Below are 18,671 nucleotides of genomic sequence, written 5' to 3' on the forward strand. Positions count from 1 at the left end.
TTGGATGAAGGCACAGCTCCTGACCCCCTCCTCTCGGGGGACGTCCTGTTTCCCCTCCTGTCCCAGGTGTGACCGTTAATCTCTGTGAGCAAAGCAGCAATACATCACGGCCCGTTAATTACGGGGCGCAGCCATCCATTTACATCAGAAACGCTTGGTTCTTGATCCCTGGCAGATTGTATCTTTTTCCCTGTTGTTAATTGTGATTTATGTGTTTATGTAAAGAAAACACGGACCCTCTTGAGCAGCGCTTACCGCCGAGGGCCTCAGTCGGGATTTGCCCAAACGCTTATTTTCTCAGTCATCTGTTCGGGGCGGACGGTTTCCCATCCCTGGGGAGGCCACGGTGGGATTGGCGTCCGGTTCCCAGCAGTACCAGAGCCACTTAGGGACGTGACGGGGCTTTACTCTGACCTTGCCAGGCCGCCCTAGAGACATTCTCAGAGGCCGGAGGAGGGGCCCACCTTGGAAAAGTCTTCAGGCTTCCCTGGAGCACTGGGACCTCAGTCCTGGCTCTCTCCCCACACAGCCCAGAAGGTTCATCTTTCCTCAGGGTTCCCATGGGTCCTCAGGGTGCCCACCTTCCAGGGGAGGGCCTGTGAGGTCTCCCAGGACAGGTGGGGTCCATCCGTGGGGAGCAGAGGCAGGTGGCTGGGGTGGGGGATAGGGGACCCCTGGGTGGCCCCTTCCAGCCCGTGCCCACCGTGTGAGAAGGAGTCCTGTGTATCCAGAGGGTCAGGGCACTCCATAGATCCCCGGGCAGCAGGGTGCTGCCATCCCCCCATCCTGGTCTTGGACCCTGCTTCAGAAGTCTCCCTGGGGCTTGACCCTGCACATCTTGGGGTCTGGCCTGCATCTCTCACTCTGCTCCTAGCCTGTTTCCACAGCTGAGCCCTGCCTGCGCAATGGTGGGGCCAGCAAAGTCTCTGCCGGGCCACTTGCAGATCTTCTAGGGGCGGTGGGCTCGGACCAGGGGCCTGGCCTTCACAGCCAGAGTCAGGATCCCCTGTGGCCTACCTCCACCAGCTCCTGGGCTACTCAGTCCCTGATGCTGGATGCCTGGGGGTACCTGCCCCCGAGGTGTGCCACACTGGAGGGGACCCTGCCTCCACCTGTCCCTGGAGCTCTCCATGTGTCAGTGTGGACAGGGCTGAGGGCCCAGGACAGATGTCTGCCTTTCCCCGGTCTCCCTCTGTGCTGCCAGGGCCCAGTGAGGCTGCGGGGGCCGGGGGGGGGGGGGCTCCTGGGGGGCCTGGAGGCTGGGGGAGGGTGCAGGGGAGGGGCAGCACCTGTATTTGGTGGGGAACATCCGCTCACAGTCCTTGCACTCGTGGGCCTGCTCGCCGCCGCCCCCGCCGCCGAGCCCCTCCGGCTTGAGCCCGTCACCCAGGCCCTCATAGAGCGGGGCCCCCACGGAGCCACATGCGTACTTCTTGTGTCGCCGCAGGTCTGGCTTGGACTGGAAGAGCTCGTCACAGGCGTCACAGCGGAACGTGGGCTCCTCTGCGGGGGAGACAGGAGGGAGGTGGGTGGGGAGCACGAGATGGGGCCCAGGCCCCGGGCCCGTGGTGGGGGGTGCAGGGGGCCCTGCCTTCCACGCGGGCTGTTCCTGCTTCCTTCCTGCCCCCGCTTCCCAGACCTAGGTGTGGTTGCCTCAGGGAGCTGGGGACCGCGTGGACCTTGTGTCTGCATCATCAGAACCGCTGAGAAGCCCTCGGCCCCACCCCGCATGGCAGGAGGCCACCCTGGGCTTGAGGAGGCCCCGCACTGGGGAGCAGAGAAGGAAGCTGGCGAGCGCTTTGTTTATGAATTAGGAGAAAACACGGGCCGAGCTCTAATGCATCTCATAAATTACCCTCGCCAAGGTCAAACAAATTAAAGGGGGGGGCAGCTATTATTCAGTTTACAAGGCGGCATCCTGACCACCGTGCCAAGCCAAACAGTCAGCTCAAAGCCATAAATTTCCCCGGGGAGACGACCTCTGGGCCCATCCCCAGGCCCCACCCCAGGTGACGGCCTAACAGTAGCTTCTCCCAGAGCGGGCGTCCCCCTCCCTGCCCGAGGCGGGAGAGAACACGAGCAATAAAAGCTCTTGCACAAATGGACTGAAAGGTGTGCATGCGTGTGCTTGTAGCGAGTGTGGGAATGCATGTGTACTCGTGCAGAGGCGTGTAACTGTGTAGGTGTGAATGTGTGTGTGGGTGAGCGTGGGTGTGCGGCTGTGTGTGCACAAAGCGTGTGAGTGGGTGTGTGCATTGAACATATCTGCATCCACGTCTGCGTAGCTTTGTGGGAATGTGTAGGAACATTTGTGCGTCTACACTTGTTTAGTGGGTGTGTATGTGTTTTCACCCGATGTGTGTGAGTGTGCGTATGCTTCTGCATGCGGCTGCACATGTGAAAATTTGTCTTTTCCTACGTTCACGTGTGCACGCGGGTGCGCCTGTTACGTACCCGCATCTGTGCTCCTGGTTGACCACGTGTCGTGCGTGTCAAGTGTGAATGCGTCAGTGCACACATATGAGCGTGCAGGTGTGTGTGCATGTCTTAGTGTGTGTTTACGTGCATGCGTGTGTCTGTGCACCTGTGAGTGTGTGTGTGTGTGCGAGTATGCGTGCAGGTGCAGCGCTGAGCTTTAGTGAGCTGGGCCTGACTGCTGACCGACATGGCCTGACCCCGAGGGACGTCGAAGCCAAGGAGCCAGGGACTTGGGGGGCAGGCAGAAGGGGGCTGCCCTCTGTCTCCTCTCGTGTCAGAGAGACCACCATAACCATCTGAGTGCCAAGGAAAGGGCGGGGGAGTTTGCAGCCTGGGCAGGGGCTTAGGGGAGAGGGCTGGGGAGAGCGAGGGCCACCTGCTCACGACTAGAAGCTTCCCTGAGACTATGCTGGAGGTGTCACTCCCGGTGCCCGGTCACACCCGGCATCTCCACCGGCGGGCACCCGGATCCCCCTCCTCCCTGACACCACGGGGCAGACTCCATGGGAGCTGGCTCTGGGGTGTGCCTGGCTGGACCCCCAGGGCTCGGATGACACCCTCAGAGGCACAGATGTGATTTCTGTTCACATCTGTGCGTGGAGGTAGATACGTGGGTGCCAGGGAAGGGCCCTGGGGACGGGCCGGGTGGGCCCCTGTGCTGGTCCAGGCATCCCGGCCGGCTCACTGCGGATGGCCTGCTGTCAAGGAAGTGTTCGCTTGGAAGAATACAACACAAACCGGAAAAAGCAGCTCACGCTGTCTGGCAGTCTGGGGCTGAGAGCATGGGTTTGAGCCTCTGGGCTTGGAAGTCTCTGCCCCAAACATCTCCCAGAAAGGCCGCCCCTGGAGCTTGTCCCGGACACATGCTGAGCTGCAGAATTGATGGGAGGGAGGCAAGGCCAGCCGGTCCACGCAAACCCCAGGCACGGGCTGGAGGAGACAGGGAGGGCCGGCAGCACGCAGGCAGAGCAGGGGCAGGAGGAGCGGGGGCGGTGGGGCCCGCGGCCGCCTGGAGCGCGAAGGCGGAGAAGATCCTAAAACAAAAGCCATCCAAGTACGGGGCCGGTCCCCAGGTAGTGGGGTGGAATGCCAGGCCAAGGCCAGGGAGGATGCACATCACAAAATAATCCCCCTGCAAGTCCACACAGCGTTGTCTTTGAAGTAGAATTCGAGTGCGCGAACCCTTCAGGAGAAACGTCTCCTGGGAAAATAACGTGCCCAGCCGTGGGGACACTCGAGGTCTCGGGAGCCCGCACCCAGCCGGCACCGAGCTCGGAGCTTCATGCTGCTGGTGCATCGAAGGCATCCACGCGCACCCAGGGGGAGATGCTTTTTATGGCCGCCTGATGACGGGTAAACGGAGGCCGGGATGCTGGGAGAGGAGGTGGCAGAGCCGTGTAACCAGAACCATGGCGCCGGGCGGGGCCCAGGAAGCCGGGTGGCAGAGTCCCAGCTTCCCGCCAGGGGCCCAGAAGAGCGCCAAGCGTGGCGTGTGCGCTCTGAACGGCCTGACATTCCCCGCAGGCCCTCCTGGTCTTTAGAGATGTGGACTTCCTCTCCATCTGAGGACCGAGAACACCATTTCAGAGCGGAGCCGGATGCCTCGACCCCACAAAGCTGCCCCTGTGGGTTTGTTCTGACTTCCTGGGGCCCTCCCACCGCCACTGGCGCCGTGAGTCAGTTCGAAATGCCAGTTGGTAGTTTACTCTTTCTGGACCCGACTGGGAACAGTCACAGAAGTTGAAATTTGAAAACAAAGACAAGAAGAAAGGCCAACCCCACCCATCCATACCACCGACCAACTTAACTTTCTCAGTTTTGATCTGGAATTTGGACTTAAAATGAAAACTGAGCCCGATTCCCACGCTGATGGCATGGGAGGACATCCTGAGGCCGTGAAATGGACCGGGGAGATAACTGTTGCCCTCCTCCCCTGCCTCCTCATCCCTCCACGGACCCAAGTTTGCCCCGGGTGAAGGATGGAGCTGGGGGCTGGCCGTGGGTGAGCCTGGCCACCTCCCCCCGCCCCCCGTGCTGCGGTGTGGACAGGTGTCCCAGCATCCTCCACGCAGGTAAGGCGGGCATGCAGCGCCCATGCCCGGGGCTCGCTGGATGTGCCACGAAGGATGCGCACAGCCCATGTCGTCCACTGCCCAGCAGGATAATTCCGTATTAAGAAAAAAAAAACTAAAAGAATATGTTACATTATGGTTATATTATGTTACATTGTATTATATGGTATTATAGTAGAGCATGTTGTTGTATTATGTTATGTTATGTTATATTATATTATAATCTGTCTCATATGCTTTATACGCAGTTCACTGCATCCTCTTGACTTCTTATGGGGGGGGAAATTAACAATTTTGAGCCTTTCTCAAAAGAAAAGCATATTTGAATGGAAATGATTTTCTTTATTTTCCCCCAAGAGCAAGAAGCTTTCCTGAAAGAGAAATCTTTCCCCTCTCCACTGAGAGTAAAAACAAAATAAAAAGTCGCCGGAACTAATGAATCCGAAAGTGGCTTCCCTCTGCTCTGAGTCACTTGCAGGGAAATTGGAAGTGCATTTCTTTGCAAAGCTGCGGCTTTGAAAGAGCATTCGCAGGCTCAGACCCGCAGGCCTGGCGCACTCTGCCCCCAGCGGGCTGGCAACCCGGGGCCTCTGTTTCTTCCTCGATACCTGAACGTTGTCCCCCCGCAAAGGCCCCTGCCCCCAACGGTAGCACACAAAAATTGTGATTCGGGACTGAACTCCCTCCGTCGGAATCTGGTGGGGGGTCCTTGGGGGCCGCGGGCTGGGGCAGAAGCTCCGCGTTCTCCCCAAACCAGACCGGGCCCGGGCGTGGCAGCCCGATGTGGCATGTCAGGTGTGCGCCTGGATGTCTATCTGCAGGTCCATCAGCAACTTTTCACGGCAGAGCAGGAATGTAACAGAAAAATAAATCAGTGCCTAATGGCTTCAGAGAGCCGAGGGGGACACAATTATGTGGCATCTACATGCTAATCTACCAGACTGAGGCTCAAAAGCGCTGGAGAGCCCACTCCAAATTCCTGCCGTGATAAGGGGCCTCTGCATTTAGCTGGGGCTGGGATAAAAGATTTTTTATGATAATTATCTTAGTGAGGAACATTTTTGCATTTTCTTTCTGTGCGGTTCCGAGTTTAGCTGGGGAGGGGGCGGCTGTTGGGGGGCAAGGGGGTGACCGCGACAGCAGAGAGTATGAAAAGTCAGACATTTGATGCTGGACCATTATGTGTGGCAAGCAATTAGCCCACAAATGTTTGACGAATTACTAGGGAAATGTGGACCCAGCTTATTTGAGATTGGGGGCCGGGGCTGGGGGGGCGGCGTGGTGGTGGATAGCAATCAAGGTTTTTAAAACCTTTTGGAAGAAAGAAGTTTCATTACACAAACGAAACCTCCTCGCCGGGTGCTCCCCTGAGGTAAGTGGGTTTATCTTTCCGAGTTCTGCTGCGCTACCTGAGCTCTATCGGTCTTTTCAACAATTATTTTAAGGAAAATGAGACCATCCCCTCACGACCCAGACCTCAGCCATTTATTTTTCTTCTCTCGATGGCCTAATTAAAACCAAACTTCAGAGGCGCGTACAGATAGGATCCGGCTCTGTGGCCTCTGGAGATATGGCCCGTGAGGAGGAAGAACCCTCACTGCTGGGCCACACTCGGGATCGGAAGGGTAAATTAAGGCAGAGGTCTCTGCGTCTGCTCCCAGGCCCAGCCAGGGCCACTCCCTCACGTAACATTATCAGAGGAACTTGCGGTAAGTGGCGTTAATCATTAAGCCTCTGTGCCTTTGGAGGGGAGGGAAAGAAAGACAGGAAGGGGAAAACCAACCTCCCCCCTGCTCCAGCGTGAGCGGAATCACCAGCCCCCGCCAGGAGGAGAGGCTGCTTTTCTGCTCACTTGCGGGGTCTCGCTCCAAAAAAAGACACCGCGTGCTCGGCAGCGGCACGCAGGGAGTTAATGGATAGTCGTCCGCTGCCAACACAGCGCTCCTCGAATGGACTTAAAAACGGTTCCAGAACCCCAAGGTGAATGGCACATTGCTTCACAATGTGGATGAAGGAAAATAAATCTGCATTTCAGAAATCCTACCCTCTTTGCTGCAGGAATTTTTCTAACGTCCTCTGCGATGCACTCGGGTATGGATGGGGGTGGAGGGCAGCGAGCCCACTGGACAAGCACCAAGCGGAGGGCAGTGGGAACGCTTTGGGTGGACAGTTGGAGGAGCTCAGCCGCCATCCCTGTCCCTGGGGGGGACTCCCCTCAGCGCCCCGGGTTTCCTCTCACAAAATCAGTTTTCCCTTAACCTTTCTCTTGGACTCCTTGCTGTTCCCTACAGACAGGCATGGCTTTCAAAGACTCACACGCCGTCACTGCTCTCTCTTAAATGAGCCCCAAACGTCTCCCATGGCTCTGGAGGGCGACGGTTTCCAAGCCACAAAACTTTGTGTTTTTGTTTGTTTGTTTTTTGTTTTTAAGTACCGAGGAGAGCAAACTATGCTGCTGCTGATAATAATAATATAGTTTAACAAATCCCCCCAGGATTCTGCCACGGCAAAGATACAATGCCACACGACACCCATTCACTCCTATTGTCCGAAGGGCTATCTTGAATGCGGGTGTAGCTCGTATAACCCGCAGATGCTTCGGCTGAGAGGTCGGGAGGGGGGCCCGGGGCCGGAGCGCAGGAGAGCGGCCCCCGTCATGCGGTGTGACGTGACGGGGAGGCCTCAGGAGCTCCTGCAGGGCGGGGGGCTTACCATCCAGACTGGGGGGCACCGTCCCCAGGGAGTACGCGCCTTCCTTCACGTGCACCAGCAGTTCTTCCCCGGGCTCAATGTCCTTGATGACTTTATAATAAATCTAGGGTGGAAAAGCAGAGAGAAGGGTGAGGGCGGCCGTCCTTGTGGCTCAGAGGCCACGCTGGGCGCTCGCAGGCGATGCTGCTCCTCTCAGGGCCCGGCCTGCCGGCCACTCGACCTGCCTACTAATTGCTGCTAAGAGGTTCCCCTCTGGAACTTGGTAGAATATGCTCAGAAGGACTAGAGTCCCTTTTAATTTATTTCATCCAGTTGTTGGATGCTGGTAAAGGGGATGCAAGTTGAAATCAGTGAGGATCAGCCTGAAAGTTCCCAGGCATGGGGTGTCCCAGTGGGAAATATCAGGGAGGGTCTCTCTTTTCATCCGGGAGCGGTGCCCGGCTTGGTTCTCAGGCTCCTCTTCTCGGTGTGTACACAGACACACTTTGCTGCTGGGGGAGGTGTGGGCTTGGGGTCTAGAAGGGGTCGAGAGTGAATGTGCATGTTTTGAAAATGGCCATGAGCTCAGACAGCGGCTCTGTGGGCCCGGGCAGCAGGCTGGGAGTCTCACATGAGCGGGGACACCCTTTGCAAGGGAAGGCAGAGGGGCACGTGTGCCTGCAGCAAGCTTGGTGCCTAACAGCCATCGGGGGCTAGATGGGGTGTCCCTGAGAACAGGGAGGGGTGTAGGGGGCTCAGGGTAGGTCCTGCAGCCTGGAGAAGCAGACTCTGAGGTCAAGGGGAGGTGAATTTGGAACGTCCAGCCTCAGTACTCCGAGGAGCTCTGTAGTTTGCCGACACACATCTGGAAAAGGGGCCGTCTGCCCTGGAGGTGTGGCCAAGATCTGGAAAACCCTACAGCTCAGAAGGGCACCAGGGCAGGCCCGTTTGGGATGGCACCCAGGGAATGGGTTCCAAAGGCCTGGGTGACTGTGGGAGAGGACCGGGGTCTTCCCTGCCTGGGACCCCCTGCCCTCTCTGGAGAGCAGTGACAGGTCCTAGGTGGGGGGCAGGTCTCAGCTCCTCACATGAGTGGGGCTGACACCAGGGATCTTGCATCTCAAGTCCAGAAATGTCAAACAGCCAATCATCTGCCTACCACCCTGGGTCTCTATCCAGATAACAGTAACCAAGGAGCCCGAAGGCCCAGCCGCAGGACTGACCAGGAGGCCAGAGAAAGACCAAGACGATTCCACCTGCCCTGGGAAATGCAGGGGTCCCGGCTTCTCCAGACTGATTCCCTCCCCCCACCCCCGGAGGGCCTCCAGCACTGCCCTCCTCACGGAAGACCTGGGGGTGAGGGATCAGGCCAGACTGTCCAGCAGCAGTGGGACGTAGCTCAGATACACAGAGACTGAGCTGGGCACATGGCCCGCACACCACTCCTGCCTCTCCCCTCGCCCCCAGGCCCTGGGAAACATCCAGGAGGCTGAGCTTCCTCCTCTCTTGTCGGGCCCCTTTTCCCCTCCACAGGCCCTGTCCCTGTGGACTCCCTCACAAACCGCGGGTCCTGACTCACCCCGGGACAACAGCAGGGAACTCCCGAGAGGACACACAAAGCCCCACTGGGTCCCCAGCCCTAGCCTGGATTTACTCCCAGGGCACCACAGCGGTACCAACAGAGTGCACAAACTCCCTCTCCCCTGTACTCGTTAATTTTATTTGGCAATTGTTCTCAGATACATCGCGAATTAGTGACGAGATTTTAAAATGGAGAGTAGAATCTGGACCCTACTAACTTCTGTAATTAAGCCAATTGTTATGGTTCCAGTTTTGTGTCATTTTATCTAAAAAAGGACAGTGGCCAAATAATTGTTTCACAAAAATCACACTTGAGCCACTGCATTTCAAAATGGGGTCCAAAGTATATGGGACACTCCAACAAAGACTGGGAAGCCCCGAGCGCGCAACTGGTTAGGCGGGTCATTCATTCAGCAGGCTCAGCACCCTTCCATGGGCCAGCGCATCCGGCAAGTGCATTCAGTGCAGCGCAGGCTGGGGCCCGGCTGGGGACAGAGGAGGGTCTGCGGCCGGCTTCCCTCGGGGCCCCGTTAGAGGGCAATGTGGGCCCGCCCGCCGCCGCGTCCCTCCCCGAGGCCCCCCGCTCTGACCTGGCATCTCGCTCCGTGCGTGCGCGGCTCCCGGGGCCGCGTCCTCCCTCCGGCCAGGCTGCTGGGCTCCTACTCCGGCCGGCTGGGGCTGGCGGGTGAGGGAGCTGGGCGCGGCCCGCCTCCCCTCTCCGCCTCCCCACCCGACCCCCTCGGAGGGCCACCCGGCCTCCGGGACCCCCCACCCTCCTCACCCCCCTCTCCGAGTGCCGCTGGCTCTCCTGGGACCCCCCCCACCCCGGCTCTCTGGGCTGCTGGACCTCCTGGAATCCCCTACCCGCACTCCAGGGCCGCCGAGGTCCCCGCCCCCACACCCCTTCCAGCTTAAAGGGCTGCCTGACCTTGCTGGGACCCCTCTGCAGCCCCCACCCGCACTCCCAGGCTGCCCAGCCTCCCCGGGACCCACGCTCCCGCTGCCGGCACAGCCCAGAGCCACGGAGCAGAGGGAGGGTCTAGCGCTCTTGGCCGTGGGGAGCAGTTTTGTGCCCAGCAGGCACCCTCTCCCCAGCCCAGGACCGCGAGACAGTCCTCCAGGCACCTGGTGGGGCTGGAGCGCAGGACAGGAGGGCAGTGGCCTGGACTTTGAGCGGCAGATGGAATTAATCGCTATTAGTGCTAATTGCAGGGCCGGGCCGGGTGCGGGGCGGGGGTGTCCCCAACCTGCCTCCACCTGGAAGGGGGGCAGGAGGTGAACAGGAATCGGCGTGAACTTTGCCGAACTCCGCGGGTGCCGAGGGCAAGGAGGTGTGAGGGCGACTCTGGTGCACACAGAAGCCGGGTGTTTTTACGACCTGTTCCCACTGGCACAAAGGCCTTATCAGCCAGACACGCGGAGAAAGTCACGGTTCCAGGTCCGCGGGCTCTGCCCACTTCCCGGGACAAAGGCCGGCTTCGGCTTCGGTGCGACTGAGGCCTCTGGGGCGTCACAGATTGCGCATTTACTGAGCTGAGCCTGTAATCCATGATTCCTGAAGCCCCTGCAAAATTCCTGACGTGGGTTGGTAAGCTCCCTTCCACTGTGCGCCCCTTGGGGGGGGTGGGGGTCTGTTCCTCCAGGAGACAGAGCTCCTCCCCTCTGATGCCAGGTCAGCCGCTGCGGGGAAAGGAACAAGGGCCGTGCAGGGGACAGCACCCCAGAGCCCCACCTCCCCCTCCCCCCGCAAACAGCTGCAGCCCCCAGGCCCCTGAAACCCTGTCTGGGGCTCTGGGTGTGCGGCTGGGCAAGGCCCAGCTGGAACCTTCCTTCTGGTTTCAGGATCTGAGAGCGAGGGAAGCCCCAAGAGCTGAGTTCACGGGAGCCGATCCACGTCTGCTCTTAAAGAGCTTTCAAAGGAACAAGGCCAAACAGACCGGCTCTGAAGTCAGGTCCTTGTTTCAAAGTCGGCGGGTCCACCGAGTGTGGGCGAACTGCACCAAACCCGGGTCCTCCGAGCGACAACTGTGCTCTCTTCCTCTCTGTCCCGACATGGGGAGGCGGGTCCTTGCAGGTGGACGGAGCTCGGGCACAAGTGGGTGAACGGCCACGTTCTCAACACCAGGTGGGGAAATTGCTTAAGAAAAGTTGGATTTCACACAGGCCATGCTCATGCACACTGACCCTTGCTAAAGACGAACGTCACTGTCCCCTTAACAACATTCTTTCAGACCAAATAGTTCAAATTTAAAATGGCTGTCAGGTTGGTCCACTTCCTCGAATTTGTTTTTTAAATATCAAATCAACTCACAGGGATAGACACTCATCTTGAATATGGGGATTTAAGTTCCATGATTTTCATTCCTACTTGATTGTAGAACTTTACAATTTAAATTATGAGGAACTCCACCCAAACTACCCTGGGGGGCAGTGAGGAGGTGGGGGCGGTGGCCACACTCCCCCCACCGCCCCCCTGCCGCCCAGAGTGGATGCGTTTCTCAGAAACATGAGGGTGGCCCAGCGCTCCCTGCTTGGACCAGTTTGAGAAACGTTCGAGGAGTGTCTCGGTAACATGAGCGAAGTGTCTTTCGGTGTGTCTGTCTGTCCGTCCTGGCTTTGGGAATCGTGCTGGAATTTGCGGAGGCCCCTGGTGTGCTATGTGAGGGTCTGTTCACGAGAGACAAGCACCCAGCGAGTGGAATCAGAGTGGCCCGGCTGGAGGGGGGACGCCGGTCCTTGGGCTTCTTTGTCTCTCAGGGGCCCCTGAAGAGGCCCGGGTGGTCTCACCGCTTTGGGGACTCTGCATATGCTCCTGTGAGTCTTCACTGCTTGCTCTCCCCAAACCATGGGCCGTCTGTGCCTCGGAAAGGCTGGGAAAGGCTGCGGACACCGGGCCCTGAGGCTGCCTGGGGGCTTGAGCATTTGGAGTTTACAAAACCACGGATGCCAGAGCAGGGACACGCAAACAGTTCCTTCCCCCGGGCGACAGAGGAGACGGCTCGGCGTGCCTGGGGCTCGCCACGCTCCTGTCTTCCCCTGCGGGGCTGAAGCAATTGTGTCCACATCCACACGGTCTTGCTGCTCTGTCCGGTCACCTTCCCAGGTGCACACACGTGGGGAAAAATCCAGCCCATTTCTCTCTGCCTTGGTGGTGCAGTTTGGACCTGGAGAGTGCGTCTATGCATACACAAACGCTCCTGGCCGCCTTTAGAGGGACGGCTTCAGCCCTCTTAGGTGGCGTCTCCTAATAAAGTATTCCATTTGATGAATCCTGACAAGTGATCACAGCCCATATCGTGACGGCACGGTTGAATTTATATCTTATTCTTTGCCGAAGAGAGAGAATCTGCTCTGAAGAGGGCGCCGTAAAATTCGGCAGCTTTCGGACTCAAAGGCATTTGATATATACATTGAGTCTTTTGTAAACCCGACGAGAAACGCTACAATGAATCCCCTGCCCTTTTCATTTCAAAGGGGAAATTGTATCTAATTGCTTGCGAGCTACCATTGAAACCGGCCAATCGGTTTACAATGTTTAATTTAGAAAATCGGGGGACGAGAGCAGAGGGAGGAAGGAACAGGGTGCCGGATGCCATCCCGCGAGTGCCAACCCCCGCGGATCGCTCGCACGCTGCGACAGGCGACGGGCGACAGGCGGAGGGGTCCGCGTGGAGGGAGAGGAAGCGAAAGCAAAAGCGAAGCTGCCTGGGCAGCGCGCTCCGCCGGGAGCACCGGGTTTGCATTACGAACGAGCCTTAGCGCTCGTGCCCGCGTGGTTATCCGTCGGCTCATCTGCGAACGAAATGCCTTTCTTTAACACGCTCGTCTGCTTCCACTTTGGGGAGCCCCGGCCCCTCTGCTTCGGGGAATGTGCTGGTGCTGTTGGGGATTCCCCCCCCGCCTGGCTGGCCGTGGGGGTGCGGCGGGGGCCTCGCGGCCTCTCCTCGGTGTGCTGGGGGGGGTTCTGGAGCCCCTGAGTCATGCTCCCCAATGTCTGTTTGTGACCCCAGCACCCTGTCACGCCATCCTCAGCCTCACTGGCCACGTGACGTCCCGCCACCAACATCCTTGCCCTGGGGAGGCGAGGGGGGACCGAGAGAGAGAGCCGCGCGGTGACCAGGCCTCCGCGCGCGCCTTACTCCCCAGCTCTTGTTTTCACTCTGAACATTGAAACCGATCCAGGGACAGACCCTGTCTGTCTCCTGAAACATTTCAAACAAACTCGTTTGCTCATAATTGCAGGAGAGAGAACCACCCAGGGGTGATCTGAGCGTCTCGGATTTTCCTAAAGGAAAAGCAGGAGCTGACGGGCAGCAGCAGGAGAGGGAGGCGAAGTCGCCGGGGCCGGAGGAGGCGTCATGCCACCCAGACTGAACTGAGGTGCCCGTGGGCTTTCCCTTGCCTTCTGTTTATGCTAAGCGGGAAAGGTAAATCAAAGCACCCCAGTGTCTTCGGCTGTGATCTGACCACCCCCAAAAATCCCAGAGAAAAGCTCCGTCCCCCCAGCTGCCTGCTGTGGACGCTTCGTTGCCAGCAACCTGGCCACCCGTCTGCAGGCTCCATGCGGGTAGCAAGCCCCAAGTCACTGCTGAGTTGATGGGACTGAGTCCAGGAGGAAATTCGTGGCCCGGCGTGGCCTCTGCTGAGCTGGGCTCCCCCATCCGGAGCCACAGAGAAGACAGAGCAGAGTGACAAGCAGGCCACCTGTGCTCGAGGCCCCCGGGGGCTGGGACCTCTCAGAGCCACAGGGCGCCAAGAGGGGGGTCTCGTGGCACGAATGAGAAGCTGCAGGCAGGGTTGAGCTCACGGAGATGTGTGGCTCTCTCCAGAGGGCACGTCTCCTGTTCAGAGCTGCCTCCTCCTCTGCCCGATCATTTCTTCTGGGAGCTGTGACTTCAGAGACGTTCTCTTCTCGACCCTGAGACCCCCTCCTGCCCCATCTCCTTCGTCCTCTCAAAACTGAGGCTGAGGTCATGTGACTTGAGCTTCTGAAAACCATCTGGCAAACCCCACCCTGCATTATGGATCTTCGACTCTCAGTCTGGATGCTGTCCCTTCTATGTCCGTGCCGTCGGGAGCTGGTGTGTGTGTGTGAGATGGAGAGAGAGAAAGGGGGATTGTTCACTTCCGTGCGTTTGTGTGTGTGCGTGGCAGGGGGTGTCCATAAGTGCAGGAAATCCTGGTCGAAACCCTTGGGATTACGGAAATCTGAGAAACCCCATTAATATCATGTAATGTTTCCTTCTCAAAGAGAAGCCTGTCTTCAAAAATCTTTGTTTTATTATTAATATTTCAGGGACATTTTTATTCCACTTGGTGGCAACCGGTGTTTCCAACAGTCAGGACGGGGATGGAGGCACTTTCTGTGGCCACCGAGAGGGAGCAGGTCAGCCTTGGGGAGACTGTTGAAAAAAAATTTTTTTTTTTTTTTTAACTAAAAACAGTCTATTGTATCCCTTTCAAAAAGACATTTCTAGGGGCACCTGGGTGGCTCAGTTGGTTAAGTGTCCGACTCTTGATTTCAGCTCGGGTCGTGATCTCACAGTTGTGGGATCCAGCCCTGCTTTGCGCTCCGCGCTCAGCATGGAGTCTGCTTGGGATTCTCTTTCTCCCTGTCCCTCTGCCCCTCTCCCCGCTCATGCTCTCTCTCTCTCTCAACATAAATAAATAATTTTTAAAAAAAGTCATTTCTAAGATTCGCTTTATTCACCCAACGAATATTGAGTCCTGTGTGGATTTATCTAAGAGCAGTTTCTCATATTATAAGAGTTTAAAACTATTAGTATTATTTTGCAAAGGAAACTATGCCCCACAATTTGCACATTTTCCTCTGATATCTGAAACGCAAAGGCAAGGCTTTGGGATGAAAATTGAGGCAACTGACAGCCTTCTGAGCACCTCCTGACCTGGTGCCCGGGCGGCCAGCCTCCTGCATCTCCCCTACTCCTGCTTCCCTGCGTGACTTGGCGGCCACTCCACGCGGCTGGTTAAGCCTACAGGTGCGCCTCCCTGGGAGGGACGCTGGCGGGCATCTCATTGCTCTGTAACACCGAGCAGCCGCATGGTCCTCAGAGGTGATGCAAGGGTGGGGGGCTCCTCTCTCCCTCAGAGGGCTGGGGATCTGAAATGCCCCGGGTAGAACAATTTCGATGCTTCGGGTGATGTCAGCGTTGCATATGCTTAATGGGCACCCCAAGTTCCTGCTGAGCTTGTGAGCTGAAGTAGGGATAGTTAATCCCCAGAGGCCGTGCTGGAGAGAAACATCCAGCAGGTGGGGAGGGGTCTGAAGGACTTTCAGTGTCATATTGGGTTTGAGTAAAAGAGCCGGGAGCATTTCTGACCCTATGCTGGACCCTTGGGAACAGTAAGCGTTGGGGGACCAAAGTGGGGCTAAGAGAATCAGTAAGAGTTAAGGACTATCATTCCGTCCCAGCAGAAAGTATCTATCCCCTGGTGGAAAGAGATGGAAAGACGTTGCTGCAAAGCAGTCCATTTCATGTGGAGCGGACATGCACGCTCCCCTGAAATTTAATAATAAAACAAGGATGTTTGAAGACAGGCCCCTCTTTGAGAAGCTCACACATCTGTTTGCTTTTCCAGAAGCTGGCCACAAAAAGGTACCTACTTTGCTACTAAAGTTTGGCTCAAACTAGCAAACATCTTTCTTAAATAAAGAATCCGGATCTTTCGTTACTCTATTCTGTATCTCACAAAAGTGCCCTCCCGGGGCTGGCCCCACAGCGCTCCTTCCACGGCCCCCCAGCTTCCGGACACACGACCGAGGACACCGCAGTTCACAGAGGAAGGGGCATTGGATAGCACATCTCTCCACGTGCCTACATCCGATTCTCCTTCACTCACATTTCACATTCATTTGGAGGAAGGAAAAGTATTTTTTTAAGTTCTAATTTTTTATGATTCTTCTTTTGCTTTAATTTCTGCAATATTTTTTTGTAATCGGAAAAAAACCCACCTAATTTTCAAAATGCTGGGTTCTAAGTACAAGTTGTAGACATCCCAGGAGCAGCGGTGGATTCAAACTTCACCGGTTTGTGAAGCAAGCACCAGCTTGTGTCCAGCAGGAATCTGCTCAATCCAGGCTGGGCCCCAGGGCTGAGAAGGAGCCTGAGCAGAAGAGGGAGAGCCGGAGGGCAGCTTATGGGGGTCCTAGGGACCTCCGTGGTGTGTGCTCTCTGTGTTTCTTAATGCAAAACTGTTTCTCTGAAGTCAAGAGCCTCGAACCGCTTTTAATGGTTTGCACAGGCGATGGGAGAATGTACCCTTTGTTATGTGGTCTCTGAAAACATTTTTGAAAGCAGTGGAATCCCTTTTGCAGATGAAATCTCATGTGTAACCCCAAGATATTATAGGCAAAAGCAAACTGCTCTGATGGGAGAGGCTGGGCGCCCCCAACATCCCGAGGAGCCCAGCGCTTTGGGAGCTCGGTGGAAATGTGCCCGAGGGGCCTGGCTCTTGGAGGGTGGAGGCTCCAGGGGCCACTTGCAAACTTGTAATTAAAGACATAGACTAAGAGCTCCCAGCACTGGGGATGTGTGGCCTTCTTGGTCGAAAGAAACTCTGCATATGGCATCTTCTATCCTGCTCCACTCACGCAGCAGTGCTTGTGGTCCTAGGGCAGCACGGACCATCGCTAGCATGGATGCAGCGTGCTGAGCGGGGTCCTCGACCTCAGGAGGGTTGGCAGCAGAAGTGAGGTGTCCCTTGGCCCTGGTGGGGCCAGGGGCTGAAGTCAGGGCCACCGAGCTCAGGAAAGATCAGTTGGCTACCAGTGGGGCCAGGATTTTTTTGCCCAAACAAGGCCGGTTCCCTCCGCAGGCTGGCTGGGAAGCCACAGGGATCACAGGGCGCTCCCGGAGGGCAGTGCTGACCCTTTCTGAGAGAGCTTGGCCAGACCGAGCCCCAGAGACAACAGTTCATAAGCGATCGGCCGGCTCTGCACCCCTTCCTGGGGCAACATGAGCAGGGAAGGGGACCCCTGTGGTTTCAGGACCTGCCGCTCCCGCGGCTTTCCTTCATGGAAACCACCATCTTTTGGTTCTTGAGCCCTGGCAAGCTGCCAGCTGAGGTCTCTGATGGAGCAACCGTGGGGCATCGCTGAGCTCCCGGAAACTCAGCGCTGGCCAAGTTTCAAATCGCTGCCCCCGCCGTGGGCCAGGGCTGGGCTAAAGTCCTTGGCAGAGCTGCAGCCGACCCTTCACCTCGGCAGGCCCCTCTCATTGGTCTGGGGCCCGAGCCCCCCGCCCCTCCAAGGACCGCTCCAAGGGCCCGTGTGCAAACTCTGCACCTACCTGCTCGTTGATCTGGCACATGGTGAGGTTCTGGTCATCGCAGGAGCACGCCACCCGGATGTACTTGAGCCAGCTGCCGGAGCCTGCCTGACCAGCATCCATGCAGAGCCTCTCAGTGCTCAGGTCTTCGGAGATCTGGAGGGGGGAGAGAGAACCGGGGAGGGTCAGAGGCATCCTATGTGCGAGAGTCTGCACACTCCGCGTTTGTCCAATGAGGGACCAGGTATTCGGGCCCCGTGGGAAGGCAGCCCAGCATCTGGGCCTCAGCACCCCCTGGGCAATGGTGAGGTCCTTGTCCCACCCAGCAGCCCATCCCAGGAGCCTCTGAGAGCCCAGCAGAGAGGCGGCAGGATGGCCCTTTTGCTCACCGAGCAGACTGCTGCCCTGGCCTGGTGATGAAGGGAGCCCCCAGGGTTGCAAGAAACCCCAACAGAGCCGTCCCACATGTGAGAAAGCAGAGGCCACTGCGTCTAAGAACAGAGCCTTCTGTCAGGGGAGTTGGGGCGTTGGGCTGCAGAAAAACATTCTAGAATGTAAAGGTGTTGTTGGGGTGTGTGGCTGCGTATGAATCGGTGTGAGTGTGCATATGTACGCCTATGTGCGTGTGCGCGCGTGTGCATGCCCACACTAGCATGCACATAACCCCGACGTAAGAAAAACATGCCCTTTTCTTAAAGGTGGAAAGTTTCCATTTGACACCTGGGACCTGCAGAGGCCCGGCCTCTCAGCACACCCTCGGCGGCCAGCACGCCTGTGACTGGCATTATTAACTTTGTTCTTGCCACTGATTTCTGAACGTGCTTCTTAGGGTGTGCATCTCTGAACGGGTCATTTACTAGGAGACCTGAATGCTCCTTGCTGAAGAGGGATGCCCCTGGACCTCTGGACCCTGCGGGGAAGCTGCAGCTGGGTCCCCTCCCATCCCCACACCTGCTCTATTCAGTGCCTGCTCCAGGTTCTGATTCCAGAGCCTGGGAGCCAGCAGCATCTGGGGACAACTTCCTGGGAAGTCCAGCCCCAGCTCTTAGAGGGTACGAGGGAGGGGCTGAAGCCTCAAAGTAGGAGGGGGTGTCCAGGTGGGGAGGGGTGTCCTGGTGGGCTGGTGCGTCCTGGTGGGCTGGTGCGTCCTGGTGAGCTGGGGTGTCCCGGTGAGCAGGGGTGTCCCGGTGAGCAGGGGTGTCCAGGTGGGCAGGTGTGTCCTGGTGAGCAGGTGCGTCCTGGTGAGCAGGGGTGTCCTGGTGAGCAGGGGTGTCCTGGTGAGCTGGGGTGTCCTGGTGGGCTGGGGTGTCCTGGTGAGCAGGGATGTCCTGGTGAGCAGGGGTATCCTGGTGAGCAGGGGTGTCCAGGTGGGCAGGTGTGTCCTGGGTGAGCAGGTGTGTCCTGGTGAGCAGGGGTGTCCTGGTGGGCAGGTGTGTGTCCTGGTGAGCTGGGGTGTCCCGGTGAGCAGGTGCGTCCCGGTGAGCAGGGGTGTCCTGGTGAGCAGGTGCGTCCTGGTGAGCAGGTGCGTCCTGGTGAGCTGGGGTGTCCTGGTGAGGAGGGG

At 57.7% G+C, this 18,671-nt stretch overlaps 1 protein-coding gene across 5 annotated transcripts in view; it reads right to left on the reverse strand.

Moving 5' to 3' along the window:
* PRDM16 (PR/SET domain 16) overlaps window positions 1-18,671 on the reverse strand; it is a 311,184-nt gene that overhangs the window by 33,050 nt on the left and 259,463 nt on the right. For all 5 annotated transcript variants that reach the window (XM_064590068.1, XM_064590067.1, XM_064590066.1 and 2 more), the window contains exons 4-6: window positions 17,132-17,266; window positions 7,263-7,365; window positions 1,290-1,503 (exon numbers count right to left, since the gene is read on the reverse strand). In XM_064590068.1, coding sequence (XP_064446138.1) covers window positions 1,290-1,503; window positions 7,263-7,365; window positions 17,132-17,266 — 452 coding nt within the window. The remainder of the gene's footprint in view (window positions 1-1,289; window positions 1,504-7,262; window positions 7,366-17,131; window positions 17,267-18,671) is intronic.

This window comes from Mirounga angustirostris, unplaced genomic scaffold (assembly GCF_029215605.1).
Source record: "Mirounga angustirostris isolate CCGP_5_RB_7025 unplaced genomic scaffold, mMirAng1.0.hap1 SCAF_4, whole genome shotgun sequence".
NCBI lineage: Eukaryota > Metazoa > Chordata > Mammalia > Carnivora > Phocidae > Mirounga > Mirounga angustirostris.